This window comes from Panicum hallii, chromosome 5, assembly GCF_002211085.1.
Source record: "Panicum hallii strain FIL2 chromosome 5, PHallii_v3.1, whole genome shotgun sequence".
Classification (NCBI taxonomy): domain Eukaryota; kingdom Viridiplantae; phylum Streptophyta; class Magnoliopsida; order Poales; family Poaceae; genus Panicum; species Panicum hallii.
In genome coordinates, this window is record NC_038046.1 from 6,888,979 (window position 1) to 6,912,109 (window position 23,131).

Below are 23,131 nucleotides of genomic sequence, written 5' to 3' on the forward strand. Positions count from 1 at the left end.
GCATGCACTTCATTGTCAATGGACATATTGATTATCATTGAGAGAATAACTGTAAATTGCTAAAATAGATCTTGAAAAAAATCGATGATTTAAATTCGGATCGACCGAGATGCACTGAGTTCACGTATATGATATATTTTTTGATACGAGCTGGATAGTGCTCAGGAAAAGAAAAAAAACCAACATCTAGCTTCATCATCCTTGATGCACACACTTAATATCATCCGTACACGTGGCCTCAAAGTCCATCCCCGTCTTCCCAGGAAATTCAAAATCTTTCAAAACCCCCGACCGGACCGACACCGTCCCACTCCCCTCCGTTGCAAACGGGTGCTCACCACCAAGCCATCCAATAACACATTCAGCGGCGCATGGACCCCACCACCTGGCCCACCGGAAAGTGACTGTATGGGTACCTCGTCCCCGTACGCCTAGGCCCCGACCCCGACGGGGAACCTACCGGCTCCGCACCCGTGCGAACCGAGCGAACAAAGGTGACGCTCCGCTCCTGACCTGACGAGTGACGCGACTCCAAACTCCCTCCATTTTCCGTTACCATTTCCCGACCCCCAAAAATTATTTTGCCTTTTTATCTCCCCTCATCTCTCTCTTCCCCCACCCCCACCGATCCAAACTCCCGTCGAACGCCGCCATCCGAATTCGAAACCCTAGGCGGCCGCTGTAGAGCGCGTGGGTCTCTAGGGCCTCTCGTTCGGCGGAGCCGGCCCGCGGCGGCGGCGGTGGCCGGCCATGTCGACGGAGGACGAGAAGCTCCTCAAGGAGGCGAAGAAGCTGCCGTGGGACGAGCGGCTGCAGCATAAGAACTGGAAGGTGAGGAATGACGCGAACATCGACCTCGCCGCCCTCTGTGACTCGATCACCGACCCCAAGGACGCCCGCCTCCGCGAGTTCGGTGAGACACCCTCCTTGCGCTTCCCGATCCGCCCCATTTCTCGCTCGGATCTGCACCATGCGCGATTCGTGCGTTCCCTTTGGCGATATGAAAAGAGTTTTTTTCGGCGCTAGATCTGATGTCCAGTGTTTTATTGGTCCGCTGTGGTGGTTAGGGCCATTGTTTAAGAAGACGGTGGCTGATTCCAATGCGCCGGTGCAGGAGAAGGCGCTGGACGCCCTTCTCGCATTCCAGCGAGCTGCTGATGCCGACGCTTCAAGGTGTGTGTGCGCCCTTAGGTGCTGAGTCATTTCACGTTATGCTTCTGATTATTTATCATCTGCAATGATTTATGGAGTTGGCTTATCCCAGATATGCCAAGGAGGTTTGTGATGCGATCGTGGCCAAGTGCCTCACTGGCCGACCGAAGACTGTGGAGAAGGCTCAAGCTGCATTCCTCCTATGGGTGGAACTGGAGGCTGCAGAGGTCTTCCTTGTAAGTTGTTCATCAACCCCCTGAAAGTTATAGTTGTGACTTATGAGAGAAATCAATGAAATATATGTACAGTAATGCACTCACTACGTTATGGTGTTATTTGATCACTTGGTTTTGACAACATATTTCAGAAGTTGTGTAGGTGTATTGTTCAGTATAGTTGCAGGTATTTTTGTCAGTTTGACAATGGCTGATGAAATATTGTTACAAATGCTAAGCTATTGACATAAGGTTGTGTGCTGCATTCCTCTCAACAGATGGTTTTCATTTTCACTTAGCAAATAGTTGGTCAAATTGGCAATTGGCTAGAGGCATCATTGCATCAATAAATGTGGGACGCATGAAACAACCATTTCCCTTATTTGCCATTCTATTTTCATTGTGGTCATGGGAATCCTGCAAAAGCATGCAACAAGTTTATTGCTATCATTAAAAATAGTTTAGCTACTACATGAGTGTTCTTCCTGAGCTAGCATCTGGGAAACACGTGTCCATTTGATTGATGGTGATGATAAACTGGTTGCACTAATTTTCAGTTCCATATTTTTGTTCGCACCATTTGTAACCAAGCTCTGCCCCCACGAGCCTTGTGAAACTAAAGCTGTTCATATTTGTTTTGTTTTATATCTTCTCACTCAGAGTCCAAACCATCTAAAGATTTTCTCACCTGTTTTAGTATCATGTTCCCTCTTGTAACTATGTATAGCATGATAACATGCTCAAGCAAACTTCATGTGGCTGTGCTATCAGGAATCCATGGAGAAGGCTGTGAAGAACAAAGTGGCTAAAGCAGTTGTACCTGCAATTGATGTGATGTTTCAAGCAATCAGGTAAGTCTCTAGCTGGTCCTCTGGCTCCCTGTTTTGACAGGATTTCATCAAATCTTACAAACATCTTTCCTCTACCAGTGAATTTGGAACTAAGGTAGTGCCACCCAAAAAGATTCTGAAGATGCTTCCTGAGCTGTTTGATCATCCAGACCAGAATGTCCGGGCTTCTTCTAAGGGTTTGACACTAGAGCTTTGTCGGTGGATTGGCAAAGAGCCTGTAAAGTCTATTTTATTTGAGAAGATGAGAGATACTATGGTGCGTTATTCTTAAAAGTGCAACATGCATGATCAACGTGTTCCATTACCCTATAATGTGACAAAGCTTCTTTGTGTTTGCAGAAAAAGGAGTTGGAAGCAGAATTGGCAAACGTCTCGGGAATTGCTAAGCCAACTCGAAAAATAAGGTATCCTTTCAATAATATAATAATTATGCCATTCGTAATGAAAAATACTTCTGGTATAATCAGGGTTCAGATTATAGGACTACAATTCTACACAACCATTTGAAATGCCAGATTAAAAAGTTATTTGTAGTGCTATTTATATTTGAATGTCGTTGCTTGCTTTGTGAGTCGGTAGATAGCCTGCAGCTTGTGTGTTAATCCGTTGTGTGTTAATCTCATTTATGATATCACATTGTTTTACTGGCATCTGTGTATTTTAACTCAAAAATTTAAATCTTAAAGAAGTAAGCCCTTGATGATGAATTTTCAGTTCATTGATTTAGCCATTACATGTTTCTCTCCCATATATGTGACTTAGAGAGAGCTATCATTGGGTTGTGTAGTGGGAAAATTTTGAAGAACATGTACAGCTTATCTTGCTTCTATTTTTTTTTTGGGAATGGGTGAAGCATGCTAGTTTTTGGGCCATAACAAATTTTTTAGTTGTATTTGCTTCTTTTGTATGTACTGGGTAATTCATGTGATATACTATATGTAATATATGGGTCATAAGAACTGTGTGGATTGTACTGTTGAACTGCTGTAGATCTGTTGGAAATCACCTATTCAATATTCACAATTTTAATGCAGTAGACTATGAATATGTTGTTTCTTTGTCTTGTTTCATGATGAATTGAAAATGGTGATTTGACATTTTGTTCTAGATCCGAACAAGAAAAGGAGCTTGAGGAGGAGGCTGTGGCGGAGACAACTGGGGCTAACACTTCTGAAGAGGCTGTGGCAGATGGTGTGTTCTTCTAAAAATCATTTATGCGCTAGTTTCCTATATGTTGTTGATAGTCTGTTTAAATTTAAGATGTGAATACTTACACAATTCTTCTTTTCAGTCCCCATGGAGATCGATGAATATGACCTTGTTGATCCTGTAGACATTTTAACCCCACTAGAAAAATCTGGATTCTGGGATGGTGTGGTATGTGATGTTTTGAATGCACTATCTATTGGTCATGTCATCGTATGAAAAGAAGTCTTTGTTATTTTGTTTATGATGTTTGTTACCAGAAAGCGACTAAATGGTCAGAGAGAAGGGATGCTGTGGCGGAGTTAACTAAGCTTGCTTCGGCCAAAAAAATTGCTCCTGGTGATTTTCATGAAATCTGCCGGACACTGAAGAAGGTTAAATCTCTGAGATTGTTTTTTCACCTGCAATGTGTGATCTTCTAACTCCTTGTCATATCTTAATTATCCAAATATTCACCTACCATCTTTGGAAGTTTGTTATTGTTTTCCTTTTGAAGTCTTATGATTAATTGCGGGATCGTATTGGCACAGAAACTAGCAGTTTGATCTAGTGTTAAGTGCTATTGTATCCAATATTTTCTTATTGCATTCTTACCTATGGTGTTTTTTTTTGGGCACTGCAGCTCATCACAGATGTTAATTTGGCTGTCTCAGTGGAAGCTACTCAGGCAATAGGGAATTTAGCTAGAGGTTTAAGAGCCCATTTTTCTGGAAATGCACGGATGCTTCTTCCAGTTTTGCTTGTAAGAAATATTATATTACTTTTTCCTTAACTGTACACTGCCACTAAATTGTTTTGTTGTTTTTAATATGTTGTGTGTTTCTTAATAGTAAGCATATTTATTTTCCGTTTGTCCTGATGATTCTGTTAAAAAGGAAAAATATTACATGTTGGGTGTCCATTGAAGCTTTTATATTTCCGTTTGTCCTGATGGTTCTGTTAAACAGGAAAAATTGAAAGAAAAAAAGCCAACAATGACGGAAGCACTATCTCAAACGCTTCAAGCGCTGCACAAATCTGGCTGTTTTACACTTATTGATGTGATTGAAGGTTTGTAATTTTTCTGGCAGAATCTATTTCCCATGTTTATGTCTGTAACATATTTTCATTGTTGTTGTGATTATTTTTCAGTCTGACAGCATTTTGTTGTGTAATCACATTTGTTTCACTAAAATGCACCACAGGTCCCTAGATTTCTACACTCGTTCCCTGAACCTGAGAATTATGCATTTAAGTTCCCAAAACTGTGTCATTGCTTTGTTGAAATCCGATTTGCAATTTCGATGACTGGTAACTTTTGGATGCTGACCTTTTGTAAGCTATTTTTTTAAATATAATCTACTCAATAGGTAATATCAATGGTAAGCTAGTGAAACTAGGGAAAAAAATAATATAAATTTTCAATCCCAAGACTACCTTTCAGCTTGGATCCAAATCTGAATAAGAAAAATACTTTCTTTTGATGATGCAGATGTTCGGGTGGCTGTAAAAAATAAGGTCCCTCTTGTTCGTTCCTTAACACTGACATGGGTTGCATTTTGCATTGAAACAAGCAATAAAGCAACTGTACTAAAGTTGCACAAGGAATATGTTCCTATTTGCATGGAGGTGAGTAACAGCATCATACTGCCAGTGATAGGTCTTCTTATTTGCTGTTGTGTATTTGCACTGATCTGTATTTCATTGATATTTAGTGCTTGAATGATGGTACACCGGAAGTACGAGATGCCTCATTTTCTGTCTTGACTGCCATTGCCAAGGTTTCCTTTTTCAGAGCTTGTCTTTCTCTTTACTTAATTATATATATCAAGACATAGCTCTAAAGTCTGGACGTTGTGCTACTTTTACTGTCTGTATAGATGGTTGGTATGAAACCCTTGGAACGATCGCTGGAGAAATTAGATGATGTGAGGAAAAAGAAACTTTCAGATATGATTGGTTCTGCCAGTGAGACTATTTTGAGTTCAGGGACAGGTTAGATTTGCTTTTGGTTTTGTAGTTTTACTTTTTTCTAAATGGATCGAATTACTCTATTTTGGATTAATTTCTGTACAAACTTCATTTTTCCAGCGCCTATCACAACTTCAGGAGCTGCCACATCTGCTCGCGGGGTATGCTTGTTGATCTTCTAAAATCAATATTTATAATTAGAAGATGTTACAATCTGTCAGCATCCCTCTCCCAAGTGCCTATTTAAAGTTCCTGTGGGGAATTCTTAAAAATGCTTTCAAGTTGGTTGATTAACGATCACTGGTTGTTATCAACCTCGTTTAGCAGAATAATGTTTATTCATGACCTGTTCTGTCAATCAAATGTCGGACAACTGAAGCACGGTTTTTCTGTTTATAGGCTGCGGATAGCTTGTCAATGAAGAGATCTGCTGCAAGCATGCTTAGTGGAAAGAAGCCTGTCCAAGCAGCGGTCGGTTTCGTTGGATATATAGTGATGTGTGAGTTTCTAGTCTTTGAATTTGTGCACCATTTTCTTATGTGGGGGATTGTTTTCTTATTTCCAGGCTGCTACTAAGAAATCTGGAACATCAAAATCCACTGCAGCAAAAAAGACAGATGGTGGATCACAGTCAAAGACATCAGCTGCTCCTGAGATTGAGGATGTTGAGGTGATTTGTTTGACGGAATCCAACCATTTCCATGTTATGATATGCCTTTCATGATGTGTATAATTATGCCTTTACTGAAAGAAACCTAGCTTGTTAGTTTAGAACTAGCATTTGGTCATTTTTTTCCTGGAAATTTTTAGCAGTCCTTTCCTTTGATCCACAATACATGTTTTAAAGTTGGGAACTGCTACAGGGATAGACACATTTATCATCTTGCCCTCAATTTATCTTCTCTAATGTTCGCATGCATGACGCAAAAAGTTTTTAATAATGCAAATAAGGTTAGTACTGGAAAAAAATAGACTGAAGTTGCCTAGAAGGTTTAGAACAAGTATTTTGAAGATGGTAAAAGTGGATAAAAAAACAAACATTTTGAACTGGGGGAGTAGTTTATTTTGGCCCAAAGATACTAGAACAATGGATTTAAGTCTATTGGTGTTGGATTTTTTCTCAAACAATGGATGGAACTAATAGATGTAGATAGTATACACAGCTCATTTTTTTTTTTGCAGCCGACTGAGATGAGTTTGGAGGAAATAGAAGAGAGGATAAGCTCCATTGTGAAAGCTGAGACAATTTCCCAATTGAAGAGCACCGTCTGGAAAGAGCGCCTTGAAGGTTACTGTTAAACTTGTGTTGCCTATCCTATAGTTTTTTTAAAAAAATTTGTTTCATTTGGAAGGATTAACTTGAATCATTTCTTCTTTCCCTTTTAAATCTCATATCCCTTTTCTGTGCCCTTTGTTGGTTTTCATCTCTGGCCTAGCCCAACTATTGTTGTTCTTTTATGCCCCATCTGTTCGTTTGTTTGCTCATCTTGAATGAGGATATCTTGTTTGAGTCAGGAGTGTGCGTGTGTGTGGAGCCAATATCCTTGCAAGGGTGGTAAGGTGCATGCGATTGTTTTCTTCCTAGTAAATGTAGTAATGTGTAGTAATGTTCTTTTCTTTTGTTTGCTCATCAGCTTAGTAGAATGACACAATTCCCCTGCTTGTTTGAAACAACCAAAAAAACAGAGAAATCTTGTAACACAGTTTGATTTGGCTGCCACCTTTGTTTCGTTCCTGTCTTTCTGGAAATAAAAGTTGCTTCTATTTTCTCTTCTGAAGCTTAAAGCTTCTAACATCTGCAGTGAGACTATAACATTAGGTGCATGCATTTGTTTTCCTGTCAACTCGATTCTGTATCTGGTAACTGTTTTTATCAGCTTACTAGAATGCGCTATTCTCCTGCTGGTTCTAAATTTAAAACTGGAGAAATTTTGCTGACACATTTTGATTCGTCTGTCAGCTATGTTTCACCCCTTCATTTCTGGAAATAAAGTTGCTCCTATTTTATGTTCAACCTTCTTATATCTACGGTAACGTTATGTGTCGCAGCAATTGGCATGCTCAAGCAGGAGGTGGAAAGTCTCACAGAACTTGATAAGTCTGCTGAACTTCTGATTCGTTTGTTGTGTGCTGTGCCTGGTTGGAGTGAAAAGAACGTCCAGGTAGCTACTGCTTGCTAACTATTTTTTCGTTGTGTGAAATATCCCTTCGTTAAGGAAGTAATTTCATGTAAGTTTTGAATGAAACAGGTTCAACAACAAGTTATAGAGGTCATCACCCATATTGCCTCGACTGTAAATAAATTTCCAAAGCGATGTATGGTTCTATGCCTTCTTGGTATGAGCTCCTCTTCTTCTCCAGTACTTACCTAAAATTGAGATTGAGTTTGACTTTGTCAGAGCATGAGCCCACTGCCCACCTAGGCTTAGAACCTGTCAACACCTTGAAACTACAAGTTTGTAAGCTTGGTGCCGCTGTGAATCATGATGTCACTGCTGGTTGACCCTTAAGTTTATTTCCTTCTCTAGTTTTGCTGGTGGGCTTATAAATACTGGCTATGGACTTTACATTGAGGCTTAAGACCTTATTTATGAAGTCTTAGGATCACTGAATAGATGCTTCAGCTGCTCACTTGACATAGGTCATAGTATTCCCCTTTAGCTCTCTGGCAGCTTCTCAAAATCAATGTGTGAATTCAAAATTAAATACCCACATCAGATGTTACATGCCTTTTTATTTGAACTACAATTTGAAGTTAAATCCCAAGAGATGTTGGAAAAGGATATCTGAAGGAATTTAATTTCAGCACATCTTGATTTCTATTCTAAACCATTACTTATCAAACAGTCAATGGGGCTTCCTTAATGTAATTCTATTTATGGATTTACTGTAATATTAGAGGGATGGTTTATTCAGAGCTAATGCAACATGTAGCTACATCCGTGAATCTTTTGTGCAGTTTTTTTTGTTAATGTTCACATATAACTTAGGGGTTCTTGTATTGTTTGCGCAGCATATAAGATGCACTATCTTTGGTTCCATATACCCTTCGTTGTTACTGATCTATTGATCATTTTTTTTCAATTTATATTGCACTTTTATTTTTTTGGTCATGTGTCATAGAGTGTTGATTTTTGTAAAATTGTTAACTTCCTGAATTGCTGTTTTCTCTCAGGCATAAGTGAAAGGGTTGCTGATATTAAAACACGGGCCCATGCAATGAAATGTCTCACTGCCTTTTGTGAGGCTGTAGGTCCAGGATTTGTGTTTGACAGGGTAAGAGATAACATTACACTATTCTTATTTTTTTGTTCAAAAGCTCCTATACATTTTTGAATTAATTCAATTTGCGGAGGTTGTTACACTGACCTTGAATATATACAATGCATGCATTGTAGAATGTCTTTTTCAATTTTTTTCTGTGCTTTGTTTGAATGCACCGAAGCCCCTACTTGGATGGTGTTTGACAACCACTATAATTATATGTATTATTTTTATTGTAGCTATACAAAATAATGAAGGAGCATAAGAATCCCAAGGTTCTTAGTGAGGGTATTCTTTGGATGGTCTCTGCTGTAGAAGACTTTGGGATTTCTAATTTGAAGCTAAAGGTGCACTTTCCTCTACATGTTTGCGCTATACTTGCAGATTTACCACACTCTTGGTCTTAGTTGTCTTTGTTGTTCCAGGACATGATTGATTTTTGCAAAGACATCGGTCTTCAATCTAGTGCTGCTGCAACAAGAAATGCAACTATAAAACTAATTGGGATGCTACATAAGTTCGTGGGACCAGGTCATCTTATTGTTCTTGAATTTCATCATGTTAATATTTCCAGATCATGTTTTTAAAATAAACCTTCCTGCAGACATCAAGGGCTTTTTAAGTGATGTCAAACCTGCACTTCTAAGTGCCCTGGATGCTGAATATGAGAAAAATCCTTTTGAGGTATGCTGTGTCTCAGTTACTGTTTGGAAAATGTGTCCTTTTTGTGACTTCGATTTTCATTGACACCAATTTGGTTTAATTCATAGGGTGCAACTGTTGCTCCGAAGAGAACAGTAAGAGTTATGGATACTTCATCTTCTACATCTGCTGGCTCGTCTGATGGGCTGCCACGGGAAGACATTAGTGCTAAGATAACACCTACTTTACTAAAAAATTTGGGCAGTCCTGACTGGAAGGTATTGGGCACTTATCTTGTTTCTCTTTTGAGTTATTTGATTCCTCTAAGTTGTCTAGCATTTCATTGTGATATTTTATATTATACTTATGCGAATTGGCAGGTACGGCTGGAGTCCATTGATGCAGTCAACAAAATTATGGAGGAGGCCCATAAACGCATCCAGCCTACAGGAACAGGTCCACCATTTATATTTATCTCAATCAACTATTGAATGTGTATCTGTTGAGTTATGTTCACCTAACTTGTACTAAATTGTCTTGGCCATCTTATCACTGCAGTTGAGCTGTTCACTGCGCTTAGAGGCCGTCTTTATGACAGCAACAAAAATTTAGTAATGGCAACCTTGTCCACCATTGGTGGCCTGGCATATGCTATGGGCCCTTCTGTTGAAAAATCAAGCAAGGTTTGGAACTAACTCTCATGTTATCTCTGTACTTCTGCATGCATAATTTGGCCGTTACAATAACTGAGAACTGTTTGTTATGAAGGGTATTTTGGCAGATGTGCTGAAGTGCCTTGGTGACAATAAGAAACACATGCGAGAGTGCACATTGACTGCTCTAGATTCATGGGTTGCTGCTGCCCAACTTGACAAGATGGTTCCATATATTATTGTGACTTTGGGTGATCAGAAAACAGGCTCAGAAGGGCGAAAAGATCTTTTTGATTGGTTATCTAAGCATGTTTCAAAAATGGGCGATCCATCTGAGGCTTTGCCTTTGTTGAAGCCCTCAGCATCTTCTTTGATGGTACCAAGTTGCAACGGATCTTTTGATTAGTGTTCGCTTGATCTATACTTTTATAGTAATGTTGTTGTTCAATGGAAATATATAATTATATACCCTTCTTTTGAAAAGGATAAATCTTCTGAAGTCCGTAAAGCTGCTGAATCCTTTATGAATGAAATTCTCAAAATCTGTGGCCAAGAAGTGGTATGGTTCATCTGCCTGTTCCTTTTAATCCATCATTTCTTTTAATGCTGGTGCTTTCTCCAACTGAATTTATTGTTTGGGTAGGTTGGAAGGAACCTAAAAGATCTGCCATCACCTACTTTGGCCATTGTAGCAGAGAGGTTGAAACTGACTACTGTACATGAAGGTGGTGCCTTGCAGATCTTGTTTTGCAATGTAGTTATTTTTTGTAGTCATTGAATTTTTTGTTCTTACTCGTTATTGCTGCATTACATCAGGATTTTCTGAATCTGTCAAGATGGTGACAACAAGCATGAGCTTGCCATCAAAAGCAGGTTTGAAGAACAGTAAACATGGTGCTAACGATCGTGGTTCTAATGTGGGCAAACCTGTCTCTCAAGTATGTGTCTTATCCGCTTCGATGAAAATGTGCTAGTTTTTGAAATGGTGAACATTCATTCAAAAGCGCACTTTGAAGTTTCTAAAAAATGAAACTTGGCACATCTACTGTTCATCTTACACTATACGTCATTGTTAAAGTTGAGGTTCAAAGTTATTCTGTCTAATTCATACAAAATTTACAAATTCTGGGTGAATATACACTAGATAGATTGTCCAGCATATTCACTCGAACTCTGTCGTTTTTGTATGAATTAAACTAGAATGAGTTTGATCTGAACTATGTCATAAGATGAACTATGGATGTGCCAAGTTTCAAACTTTTTTGAAACTTGAATGAATGCTTTTGGATGAATTGTCACCTGATATGCACCCGGAAAATGATACCTGTTTTCTAACTATCGTGCTCCACTATCAGAGAGGTCTTCCAGCAAGAGCATCCGTTACTATGGTTTCTACGCAAGATCATGTACAATCCCAGGCATTATTTAACATAAAGGACTCAAACAAGGTTAGCAATCATTGGGCCATGCAACATCTCTGGGTTGTCAGTTAAAAAACACATCTGGGTTGTGCTCTGGTCTCATACAAGTCTGCTTGTTCAGGAAGAGCGGGAGAGACGTGTTTTGGTAAGAAAATTCAAGTTTGAAGAACCGCGCCGAGAGCAGATTGATGAATTAAAGGTTTGTATTGTGTAGAAAGGAACCACTCAAAGATTGTTACATTTAAGTCCTGTTATATTCCTTTACTTTGGAATGTTCCAGTATAGTGCTCTTCTGCTGGCATTTTCCTTGTGACTGTTGTTGCATCTAGCAAAATGCTCTTAATGAAGCCAACGAGGACTGGGCTAGTACAGTAAATGTTATACTTTCACGCTTGCATACAAAATCCTATGGTAACAATTGTACATATCTTGATCACATACACGGTAGTAGATGCTGTGCACTTATGTAGCAGAAGTGGAGCTCTGAACTTCTTTTATCAGTATAAAAGATTCATAAGAAACAACGCCCTAAAGCATTGTGATTTAGTGCTACACAATGTTATTGCAAAGGCTAACTCCATGGCATAGCATGAAAAAAATCCTGCGCCTAACTGGTTACCAACCATCAGTACCCTTAAAATTTTTGAAAATGTATAGAATTCAAGTTTGTAATTCTTAAAATGAAGTTGGATTTTCATTGATTGGTATGATATACAGTTTATATGAGCTTTATATCGAAACATGATGGAATTGCGTGGGTGTTTAAAACTCTGATTTGGGTGGTTCCCAGGAGAACAATTGGTCTCTATTGAAGTTATAGGTGCCAGATGACCACTGAGAAATCATACGAACATGGTTACTGATTGTTTTTTGCTTGTGTGGATAATTAATTATTTTAATTGGAGAGAAACCTACTATGCACATTTTTTTATGTGTTGGATAATTAATTATATTAATCGGAGAGAAACATAGTATGCATCTATCCTGCTAATATTAGTTTTTTTGAAGCAATTTTGGTGGATGCACATTTTTTTTATGTGTTGGAATGCAATGTTTTATTGTGTTTGATATGTTCAGATTGACGTTTGCATTTGATTGTCAGCATGATTTACACTCTGCTCTGTTTCCCCCTCCTTTTGCCTTATGTGGTATGGGTTACTGCTGCATGGACATATCAGCTGATTTTCTTGGAAATAACATTTTATGTGCAGATTGATTTGTTTAAGCATTTCCGAGAAGATGTAAGCTTGCGATTGTGGAACTCAGACTTTAAGAGGCAAATAGATGGTATCGAATTGCTACAAAAGGTTAGAAATTGAATAATAGCAAGTGATTAAACATAGCTTCTTCCTGCGAAATTTTTTCCTGATGCTGTTGCAATTGTGCAGGCACTTCCTTCAAGTGGGAAAGAAGTAATTGAGCTTCTTGACATACTATTAAGGTGGTTTGTCTTGCGCTTTTGTGAATCTAACACGACATGTTTGCTGAAGGTAAATGCATAGCACCCTTGTTAAGAATTATGCTGTCCGTTTCCGCTTTTGTTGCAGCACTTTAACCTAATCGGTTTCTACATTCACCTGTAGGTCCTTGACTTTCTTCCTGAGCTGTTTGATGTTCTAAAAGACCAATCTTACATGTTAACAGAAGCTGAAGCTGCAATTTTTCTTCCTTGCCTTATAGAGAAGGTACCGTGGATCCTTCAGCTGTACAAAAATTGTTTAGTAAAAAATATCATATTATATGTTATCACAGTTCGTTTTCATGACCAAATTCTTGTTGCATTGCAGTCTGGTCATAACATTGAAAAAGTTAGGGAAAAAATGGGGGAGCTGATAAAGCAAATGGTCAACATTTATTCTCTTCCCAAACTACTCCCCTATACTTTGGAGGGACTCCGCTCCAAGAATAACCGGACGAGGATAGAATGTGTGGATATTGTTGGATACTTCATTGACCATCATGGGACTGAGGTCTGAATATCTACCCGTTCCCTGTGCTAGTTAGATGTTATTGAGTTACTTATAGCAGATACTTGTTTCTGTCGTGCAGGTTGGTGGGTTGATGAAAAACTTGCCATCTGTTGCGGCACTGACAGCAGAGCGTGATGGTGAGATCAGGAAAGCTGCTCTAAATACACTTGCAACTGCCTACAAAAACCTCGGTATGCACCCTCGTTTTTCTTGCTTTTTTGAGTAGCTGATATTTCACTGTGTGTTTATAACCTCCTTTTGATGCATTCCCAATTGAACCCTTTAGCTGGTTTGCAAATTTGCAGTTTCATGGTCCCTTTTTAGTCAGTCCAAGATCAAAATATTTGCATGCTTTCCATACCGATACTCCCAGGCAATTTATTTGACTGGTTTGAGTTGTGTGCTCGTTTATTTGCACAAGCAATAAATCACTGTGTATACTGAATAGGAGGATTTGTCTCTTCTGCAACACTTTATACTATTGCTTTGCAAGAGTCTCAAGTATTACTATGTTTGACCAAACAGGAGATGATGTATGGCGATATGTTGGAAAACTCTCAGATGCCCAAAGAAGCATGCTCGATGATAGGTTTAAATGGAAGGTTTGTTTCAATGAGCCAACAACATACAGATTATGCTATTTTTTAGCACAAAGTTACAACAACCACTTGATACGACCAAAGGATTTACCATATTCTATCTGATGGTATGTCAGGCTAGAGAAATGGATAAAAGGAGAGAAGGAAGGCCTGGTGATGCTCGAGCAGCTTTGAGGCGTTCAGTTAGAGAGAATGGGTTTGTCTTTGTTTCTGAATCATGCAGTTGTTTATCCCTGATTCTAAAGCTGATGTTATTTTTATTTTTAATTATCCATACTTTCATTTTGTGGATGTAGGTCTGACGTTGCAGAACAAAGCGGAGAAGTGCTTTCCCGTTCAGTTGCAGGGTCAATGATCTCAAGGTGCTCCAGGTGTCTTATCTTGCTCTTCATACTTATTTTATGTACCATCATATAACACAACTTGTCTATGCTTGTCTGTCAATAGGGACAATTTCGGATATGCTGATGCTCATATGGATAGGCATATGGTTCCTAGGCAGATGCCAGCTGCAACTGGTCCTGCAGACTGGCGTGAAGCTCTTGAGATTGTTGCATTGGGTTTGCCTGAGCAGGTCGTGTTTTTGCTCATTTCCCATAGTCACTTTTGCCCATCATGTTGAGGCCTTGTTTTGATCTGTCTTTATATGATGTGTAGTGGTTTCAAGATTTTAAAACCTAGTGTCATTATAGTTTTACATTCACTTATTAAACACATACGTTGGCCTGAGACCTTTAGTTTTCTGCAGTCCGTTGAAGGAATGAAAGTCATATGCCATGAGCTAACTCAGGCAGCTGACCCAGAAAGCACGGTGCTTGAAGATCTAATTAAGGAAGCTGACAGATTAGTTTCATGCTTGGCAGTTATGGTTAGTCTTTGCTGTGCTATTCATGTTACATTTTCTCTCTCTTCATTTTCATGGAGTACGTTTCTTTCATATTTCTTACTTTCATCACGAATTCTTGCAGGTTCCAAAGACCTTCAATTTTAGCCTGTCTGGGGCATCTTCAAGGTCTTGTAAATATGTTTTAAATACACTCATGCAGGTTTGTTGACATGTTTATGTTTGGCCCTTTGCTGTTCTCTTATGGTGAATTTGGTTTATCTAAAATCTTGGTTATTTTGGCAGACGTTTCAGATCAAACGTCTTGCTCATGCTGTGAAGGAGGGTACCCTAGACAACCTTATTACGGAGTTACTTCTTTGGCTTTTAGATGAAAGAGTTCCTCTTATGGATGATGGCAGTCAATTACTCAAAGCGCTAAATGTTTTAATGCTTAAGATCCTGGTACATAAAATTTCTTTTTTAATGCTTTCCTTTGCTCGTCATCTGTGCTTTCTTCAATGGTTCTGTTTTCAACAGGATAATGCTGAAAGAACATCCTCGTTTGTTGTGCTAATTAATTTATTGAGGCCTTTGGACCCTTCAAGATGGCCATCGCCTACACCAACAGAGTCTCTTGCTGTAAAGAATCAGAAGTTTTCAGACTTAGTTGTCAAATGTTTAATTAAATTGACAAAGGTACGTGATTATTTGCTTGCCCCAATCTCTACAGGACATTACTTCTGACAGTCAGTATTCCATCTTTCAGGTTCTTCAGAGTACAATCTATGAAGTTGATCTTGATCGAATTCTTCAGAGCATTCATATTTATTTACAAGAACTGGGAATGGAAGAAATACGTAGAAGGTCTGCCTCTTTCTTGTCCAGCTTTTTAACTATTTTTTTGGATTTTTTATTTATATAGATACTCTATATAATCTGCAGGGCTGGTGCTGATGATAAGCCATTAAGAATGGTCAAAACTGTCTTGCATGAACTTGTCAAGCTTCGAGGGACAGCAATTAAAGGTCACCTTTCAATGGTTCCTATAGATGCTGAACCTCAGCCAATAATTCTAGCATACATTGATCTTAATCTTCAGGTAGAACATGCAAACCCATTATTACCTTGAGCTTCATTCAGTGTTTTTTTTCCTTGCTAAGCATATTGTTTGGTCATCCTAGACCCTTGCAGCAGCTAGAATGTTGACACCATCTGGACCTATGGGACAAACTCACTGGGGTGACGCTGCATCGAACAGTCCAAACCCATCTACTCACTCAGCTGACGCGCAATTGAAGGTGCAACCATCTCCAACTTTTGTTAGCCGCACATTTTTGTCAAGCAAAAATATTAATGCGGTGATTTCACTAGCTATTTTATCTTCCTGATCTGTATGAACAGCAAGAGCTTGCTGCTGTCTTCAAGAAAATTGGTGATAAGCAGACATGTACAATTGGTCTGTATGAACTCTATCGAATAACCCAGCTCTACCCAAAGGTATTGTCAATCGGTTACATCCAGATAATGTTCAACATTGCTTTGATTATTTCATGTGAAATGTTCTTGAACTAGTTTGGTTTCCATTGATGACAGTGCATATTTCGTTTTGAACTTTGTAATGTAAGTTTTCTATTCTGTTCCTACCTGATGGACCATCACTCTCAGGTCGACATATTTGCTCAGCTTCAGAATGCAAGTGAAGCATTTAGAACCTATATCAGAGACGGGCTAGCTCAGGTTTGAAACCTCCGTCATGGTGGAGTTTGCGCTTGTTTTGACAGTATTGTTTGAGGTACAATTGAATTTACATTGTCATTAATGCAGGTGGAGAAAAATGCGGCAGCTGGAAGGACGCCCTCTAGTCTTCCATTATCCACGCCTCCTCCAATAGCAGCAATACCCTCTCCAAAATTTGCACCTTCTCCTGTTCACACAAAATCGATTGGTAGCAAACCAGATTCAAATGAAGATGATGCCAGCGGTGAGACACAACAGGCCTTCAGAAGCCAAGGAGATGATTCTAGACTACATTCTACAGATCAACCAACGGACAGATACCAGACCTCAGGTCCCCATCCTACACTGCCTCAATGCAGCTGCATGCATAATTGTATATGCTGTCAATGTTTATGCCATCTGATTGTTGGAATTATTATTTCTTTACCAGCAGGGACATTGGATGCTCTTAGGGAAAGGATGAAAAGCATTCAAGCCGCAGCTGTAGGTCATTTCGATGGAGCTCAGGCTCGGCCACTGGCAAGTATGAACGGAAGTAACATGCTCCATGGGGGAACACGATTGGATGGTGAACCCCAGCAACAAAGTAATATTCCGCCCATGGATGAACGAGCTCTGTCTGGGCTGCAAGCACGGATGGAGAGGCTAAAGAGTGGGTCTATGGAACCACTATAGATACGATAACAGTACTCAGAAATACCAACCATTGTAATTCATTGTAAATTTGAGGCATAGTGATGCTGTTGTTTGTAGATATAGGTATGTCGGATGCACTAATCGGCTTGGGGCCGACATTTCGTAACCCCCATGCCCGGTCAACCCATTCTTGCAGAGCCTTTGGGTCCCGTTTTAGTTGACAGCTAGCCAGATGTTTTCTTTGTAGTAGCTATTCCAGCAAGGGCTAATTAGTATTGACTGTTGACACATTTTGCAGCCCTGCGTTGATTTTTCCTGTGGTGTACAGCAATAGAATTTGGCTTTTTAAACTAATTGCGAAATGTACTTGTTAAATATACAGTATGATGTATGCATAATAATATGTTTTTGTTGGTGTGGAAAATTATGTTAGCTTTGTCGTCGATATATTTTTATCAGAACCGTGACTTCAAAGTTGCTTTATTATTTGAGATTTCAAAGTTGGACGTGTTTTTCCCAGGGTTATTAAAATCAATATTTCACAATCTGGGCTCACAAAATTTTCAGAAGAAACTTGTAGGGAGGCAAGACCAAAGTATTGCATAACTCACAATCAGTGCCCACAGTGGTGCCGGATTTTGTCGCCACGTAATTGAGGAGGTGCAAATTTAGTTCAGGATGTCAAGCAGAGGTGACGGTGACAAATAGATTCATATAGGAACTGAATACCTTTTTTTTTTGACAGAAGTTGGAGGTCAGCATTGATCAGTAACGGAAGGCCGGGAAGGCTACAGCCTACAGATCAGCTCAACCAAAACGCCTTAACTGTTATCTACTCCAACTCCCATCTTTCCCGAGGCTCTCTAATTAGTCATCCCATTTCCACCGTACGTAGCCGTCACAGCCACATCTACTTTAGCATTCCTATACATTCGAGGATAGGTAAGTACTGTATAATCGTATTACCTATTACGCCCTTTCTGCTGCACTATACACAAACCACAAAACCCGGACAAGATAAATAATTTACACACAGTTCCTTCTCATTGCATGGACAATTAGCATTTGCTTCTCGTCTGGCACTTTCGACTATAATATCACTGGTTTACTGCATGGTTACGTTGTAGCCTGATGATAATCAGTTAGTTGCAAGGAACTTGGAATGTGTGAACCAACAGAATACTTGAAGTAAAACAATTGGTGAATTTAGCTTGGGTATGCAAAAGGTTCATCTAATATATTACACACTAGAAATTCTATCTTCTGTTCCAGGATGATTAAAGGTACCTCCTCGTCTTACATGAAAATAGTTCGTCCTGGATCTCTTTCATTCTGAAATTCAGGGTCTTCTAGTAAACTAGGCAGAATCTCTATATGTAAAGTTTAGGATATACTATATTTGAACATCACCTCCCAAGCTCCAAACACAGAGCATCCATCCTAAAAAAATTGCAGAACCAAATACAGAGTTCTGGATCAGGATACTATGCAGCTAAAGAATAATCTTTAGCAAGCATGATGATATCTCGCCGTTCCTCGCTTAAGAGCCAACTACAAAAACAAGAAGCTCTGAATCTTTTGGTGCGGGGTCAATAGTATATAGTCAGAAGCTGATTGTCCTACAAAACTTGGGGTGTTCATGACCTCCAAAACTCTTGAATTGATAGCCTGTGCAAATTAGTTTACTAAGAAAGACACAAATAATAGAGAAATCCACCATGACTTCAAAGGGCCTTTCACATAGCATAAAAGGTAGTAACTGTAGTGATATTATATATGCCTATCTTGCTTCGTTTACAATGGCAATAATTCATACACCGTTACTGCAACTTTTCGGACAATTTTACAGCTTTCACGAGATATACCGATCGTAGCGGGATCGAGACAGCAAGTTCAAAGAGCCTTGGTGCTCGGCGGCGGCGGTGATGGCATGGGGACGGTGAGGCGGCCTGGGAAAGTCTAAGGTACGAAATCCTTGGTTCCTAATAAACGAATGTGAAGCGTTGGACGGCCCAAAAGCATGCCAATCAATTTTTTTTTTATCTTAGTAGACGAAAGTCGAAAAGCTTGCGGAAGAAGCTTCTTGGCGGTCCCGATTTCCGATTCCAGATTTTGTCTTCTGCTTTCCGCCTTCGCCGCTCTTCCTCCCTGCTATGCTTGCCCCAAATCCGCAGTTCTAGGGTTTAGGGAGGTTCCAATGGAGCGATTTCAGAAATTATCACTCAATCCGCACCCCCAAAATTATCGACTTTAATATTGGTAAGATGTTGACTTAATTTGGATGAATTTCATCTCCTTCGCTTCTCTTCATGCCCCCACACGCAGTGGCAGCAAGGTTTAGGATTTAGATGCTAGTTCCTACTATTTAGGGAGGCATGCCAACTGTTAATTTTTAATCAAGATCACAAAGAGTGACGTCTAGAGAGTTCCAACGAGCTGACATTAATCTTTATGGAGATGGTTTAACACTATAGGGAAAGCTGGTTGAGAAGCAAAGACTCTTTTAAGTTAATACATATATGAATTAAAATCTATTTCTTTAGAGCAAATTTTCTCCATACATATGAATCAAGTTAATACAATAGTTCTTCGTATATTATCAAATATATTACAATTACAAAAATTATGAATTCAGTACAGGTATTGATATATTACAATTTCAAATATATTTTAATTTCAAGAGTTCATGAAGCAATTTACATTTCCGCTTGAATGTATTAGACAGTTATTATATACTAGTTGTCTGCTTGGTGTGTGATACGAGGAGTAAGCTGCAAGATACCCGGTTGGAATCTTCTTGGCGCCCTAGCCCTTAATCGCATGACACGTGGCTGGTTGGATGGACTATTCCACGGGCTGCCGGCAGCCCTTGTGTGCAACGTGCTAAATATCTCTGAAATGCCGCGCGACCCCGTGCGTGGTGGATGAGCTGTCCTTGCAGCGCGCGCAGGCACGATCCACGCCATGCGTCTTGCCATCGACAGTCCGTAGGGCAAAGACGCCGGGCCTCGTGAGAGCCCGTGCCTTGTGTCCGCGCGCCGCTCCGGCCGGCTATGCTCGTTCATTCATGCACCTCATGCGCAGCGCTTCAGAACAGACTAGGGCCACAGGCGCGGTCCTCCTCGTTCGATAAGCAGCTGGCTCAGACCAAGACGTACCAATGGCGCCGCAGCCACAGAGCGTCACGGGACACAGCTTCGCCGGTCGACACCTCAGCCGCAGCCCGCAGGCAATTGCGACGCAGCGGCGCACACGTGACGCTACGACTGACTGGGCCAGCCGCACGTACGGTTGGCCAGCTGGGAGGTGGGGTAGGGCGATCGGATGACGATGACCATACAGGCTGCCGCCTGGATTTGGTCCAGTCAAGGACACAAGCGCGCGCATGCACGGCCGCACTGACGCCTTCGCGCTCAAGGAACAAGGAAGCATCAGGACGGACGGTGGACGGAACACCGCAGCTGGCCGCCCGGGTTCGCGTCGGCACTGGCGTCACCCGCCGTCCGGCCGGTGGATATCTCTTCCCCCCTCCCTGGATATGCCTACGGCGGCCTACCTCTCTGAGACTCTGACCAAATCTCTGACCTTCGATCCTCGGCGGATCATGTCGTCGTCGGCCATTCTGCGGTGGCTGTGAGAACCTGGAACTTAGAAAGGCATCTTTTTGTTTGGTCCAGTTCCTGTTTGGTTCAAGTTGACAGCGATCGATTCTGTGCGCGCCACGCACCACGACAATGGGATCGTTCTGGAGTAGGTGATTCGAAAAAAATAAATAAAACTGGAGTAGGTGATGAAATGGGCGTCGCACGCATGAGGCAAGAAGCTAGCGCGTGTCCTTTGCTGGAGTTGTGCCGCGGTCCAATATTTTTCTTTGTCCACCCTTACGCACAGATTGAGAAATAAAAATCCAACACCAAAGAAAAAGGCAATAGACTATATTCAGATGTTCACATTTTGGAACACACAAATCCATGTTAAGTGCTCTACGCGCGGTTTTAGAAGTTCCACGTTGTATTGTACATAATGCTTCTTTTAAAGGGATATATGGCATGGATTGGCAAAAGGAAACAAGAGTACAATGTTCTTTGAAAAAGACGCAAACACAACAGTAAAGACACAGAGAAGTCTTGCATGCCCCTCTTCTTCAATGGCCGGATCGCCACCCCAAGATCTCCCCATCATCGCTCCTGGACCGGTCGTAGAAAAAGAGCAGCAACGTTCAGCGTTTACTCTCATCCTTGCACTAGCACCGCAAGCCCATAGGGCTACAGGAACCGCATACAAAGTCAAGCTTTGCATTAGAAACTTTATGAATATAACAACACAATAAAAAAAAATAGTACTCCTTGCACCATGTGCATATACATTCCAAAGTGGAGGGAGTACACCTACTCTAGTCAAATCAAGATTACCGTATGGCAACCAAGTAATAACACTACCAAATCATCTCGCCAAGCCGACATCCCAGCACACAAAGCTGTTAATTTCTCACACACTACATTCTGATCAAGAAAACTTTCAATGATCACCCAGCTGTGAGAGTGAGACACCTCAAATAGTTAATTAAGGAAAACTACAGACAAGCACCACGCTCTTCTCCTTTTTTTTTCCTTCTAAAAGAAGCGGACAATGAGACAAGCATGGTGGAAAAATCGCTTTCAGGCCCCGTTTTTCCGTCCAGCAGTCCGTCCTTTTCAGCGGCGATGCACTCGAATTCCATGACACAGTCCACCGCCGGAGACGATCGAGCGCGACGCATCCGCCGTCGACGACGAGGGCGCGGGCGGGCGGCGGGCCTACCAACACCCGCCTGATGTGCTCGCCACCGTTCCGGGGTGGCGCGCACCGGATCCCCCGGCAAGGTTCACCGCACCTGGATAGGATAGCGTCCGTCCAGCGCAGGCGGGCTGATCCACTGGGCACGTGCTGAGTGGCAACTTCCTTTCGCAGCAGCAGAACAGAGGAGATGAACCTACCTTGGACACTGTCTACTGGCTGTCTGGCGGCCTGTCTGCGAGTAAAATAGGTGGACGCCCGTATGAACGGCCAGGGTACTAGGTACAGATCGGAAAGTGCGCGTGCTGATGCTGGTGAATTTTCAATATTCCAAAGCGCATCCTTGGTTGTCGACAGGCTGCTGGCTGCAGAGGTCAGAGGCGCCTGTATCTGAAATGGTCTGAGGACGGAAACAGTTCGTATCAAAACGAAAGGAACACGCGGCTTACATCACCCACATTTAAATTTGGGGAAATTTTATTAGGCAGCTGTGTCCACCGGGAGATGATGGGGCACCGTCACGTTTGGACTGGGAATTCGTAAAATCCCTCGCGAGAATTTCGAGCGCCTGTCGCCATTGTAGCATGGCGCGTGATCTTATTCGTCAATTCAATGCAGATCGAATCAAATTACTCTCATTTTCTTCCGTTCCACGGACCCGATGCAGAGACCCCCAACGCCCGCTGCCTGACGAAATCTCCGGCCCAAAACTACCGAGAAACTCCCCACACGTGTCACTCCCTCTGCCGCAGGCAGGAGCCTTCCTGAACGCCTGCCGTGAACAAGGCATAGCACGATCCGCACGTGGCGCAGACCGGAGATGGAGACGGCGGCGGCAGCAGGAGGCGCGCGGCAGCCGGGCCACCAGCTCCTCGCGGGCGCGCGCCGTGCAAAAGAGTCAGAAACAATGGAGCCGTCACGGCGACCTCGGCGTCCCACTCGCCGAGATCGGCAGATCGCGGGGATTTTCTACTATTTCCGGCGCGGAAAATGCCCCGACCCGCCCTGCTAATCCTTTTGACCCTTCTGCTACGGGGGTTGCCGCCGTCGTCGCCGGACACCAACGCCGCCGAACAGGGTCTCACCCTTTTCCACGAGGGAACCTTCGCGGCAGCCTCACCCATCCTCATCCAAAGCCCACGAGGCGGGGAGGGGAAGGGGACACGCCGGGCCCACGTCAGGCTCGGCGGGCGGCCACCGAGCTGGGCCGCGCGCAGCCCATATAAAAGGCGG

General features: G+C 41.6%; 1 protein-coding gene across 4 annotated transcripts; it reads left to right on the forward strand.

Moving 5' to 3' along the window:
- Nucleotides 1-531: 531 nt before the first annotated feature.
- LOC112892242 (protein MOR1) lies at nt 532-17,546 on the forward strand. 4 transcript variants are annotated; one of them, XM_025959376.1, is made up of 53 exons: nt 532-913; nt 1,068-1,173; nt 1,265-1,388; nt 2,139-2,218; nt 2,297-2,474; nt 2,558-2,622; nt 3,327-3,409; nt 3,510-3,595; nt 3,685-3,798; nt 4,047-4,166; nt 4,372-4,474; nt 4,896-5,032; nt 5,119-5,184; nt 5,284-5,398; nt 5,495-5,535; nt 5,774-5,845; nt 5,940-6,044; nt 6,557-6,662; nt 7,424-7,536; nt 7,624-7,711; nt 8,550-8,650; nt 8,878-8,985; nt 9,064-9,169; nt 9,243-9,322; nt 9,409-9,558; nt 9,661-9,736; nt 9,839-9,963; nt 10,049-10,309; nt 10,418-10,492; nt 10,577-10,658; nt 10,750-10,871; nt 11,289-11,381; nt 11,476-11,553; nt 12,566-12,661; nt 12,743-12,844; nt 12,938-13,039; nt 13,142-13,324; nt 13,404-13,515; nt 13,850-13,926; nt 14,040-14,119; nt 14,220-14,285; nt 14,371-14,497; nt 14,672-14,791; nt 14,892-14,969; nt 15,053-15,211; nt 15,287-15,445; nt 15,516-15,613; nt 15,692-15,848; nt 15,931-16,047; nt 16,151-16,246; nt 16,415-16,486; nt 16,574-16,817; nt 16,917-17,546. In XM_025959376.1, the coding sequence occupies exons 1-53, from the start codon at nt 751-753 to the stop codon at nt 17,159-17,161; spliced, it is 6,012 nt and encodes a 2,003-aa protein (XP_025815161.1). In that variant the 5' UTR covers nt 532-750; the 3' UTR covers nt 17,162-17,546. The 4 variants fall into 4 exon arrangements, with proteins under 4 accessions (XP_025815161.1, XP_025815162.1, XP_025815164.1 ...); XM_025959377.1 differs by having other exon boundaries at nt 16,920-17,546; XM_025959379.1 differs by having other exon boundaries at nt 7,624-7,690.
- The last annotated feature ends 5,585 nt before the right edge of the window (nt 17,547-23,131 follow it).

Coding starts and splice junctions, on each gene's coding strand:
- LOC112892242 (XM_025959376.1), top strand. CDS start 751: ATGTCGACGGAGGACGAGAAGCTCCTCAAGGAGGCGAAGAAGCTGCCG. Junction 12,662..12,742: donor GTATCGAATTGCTACAAAAG/GTTAGAAATTGA, acceptor GCAATTGTGCAG/GCACTTCCTTCAAGTGGGAA. Junction 14,120..14,219: donor CGTTCAGTTAGAGAGAATGG/GTTTGTCTTTGT, acceptor TTGTGGATGTAG/GTCTGACGTTGCAGAACAAA.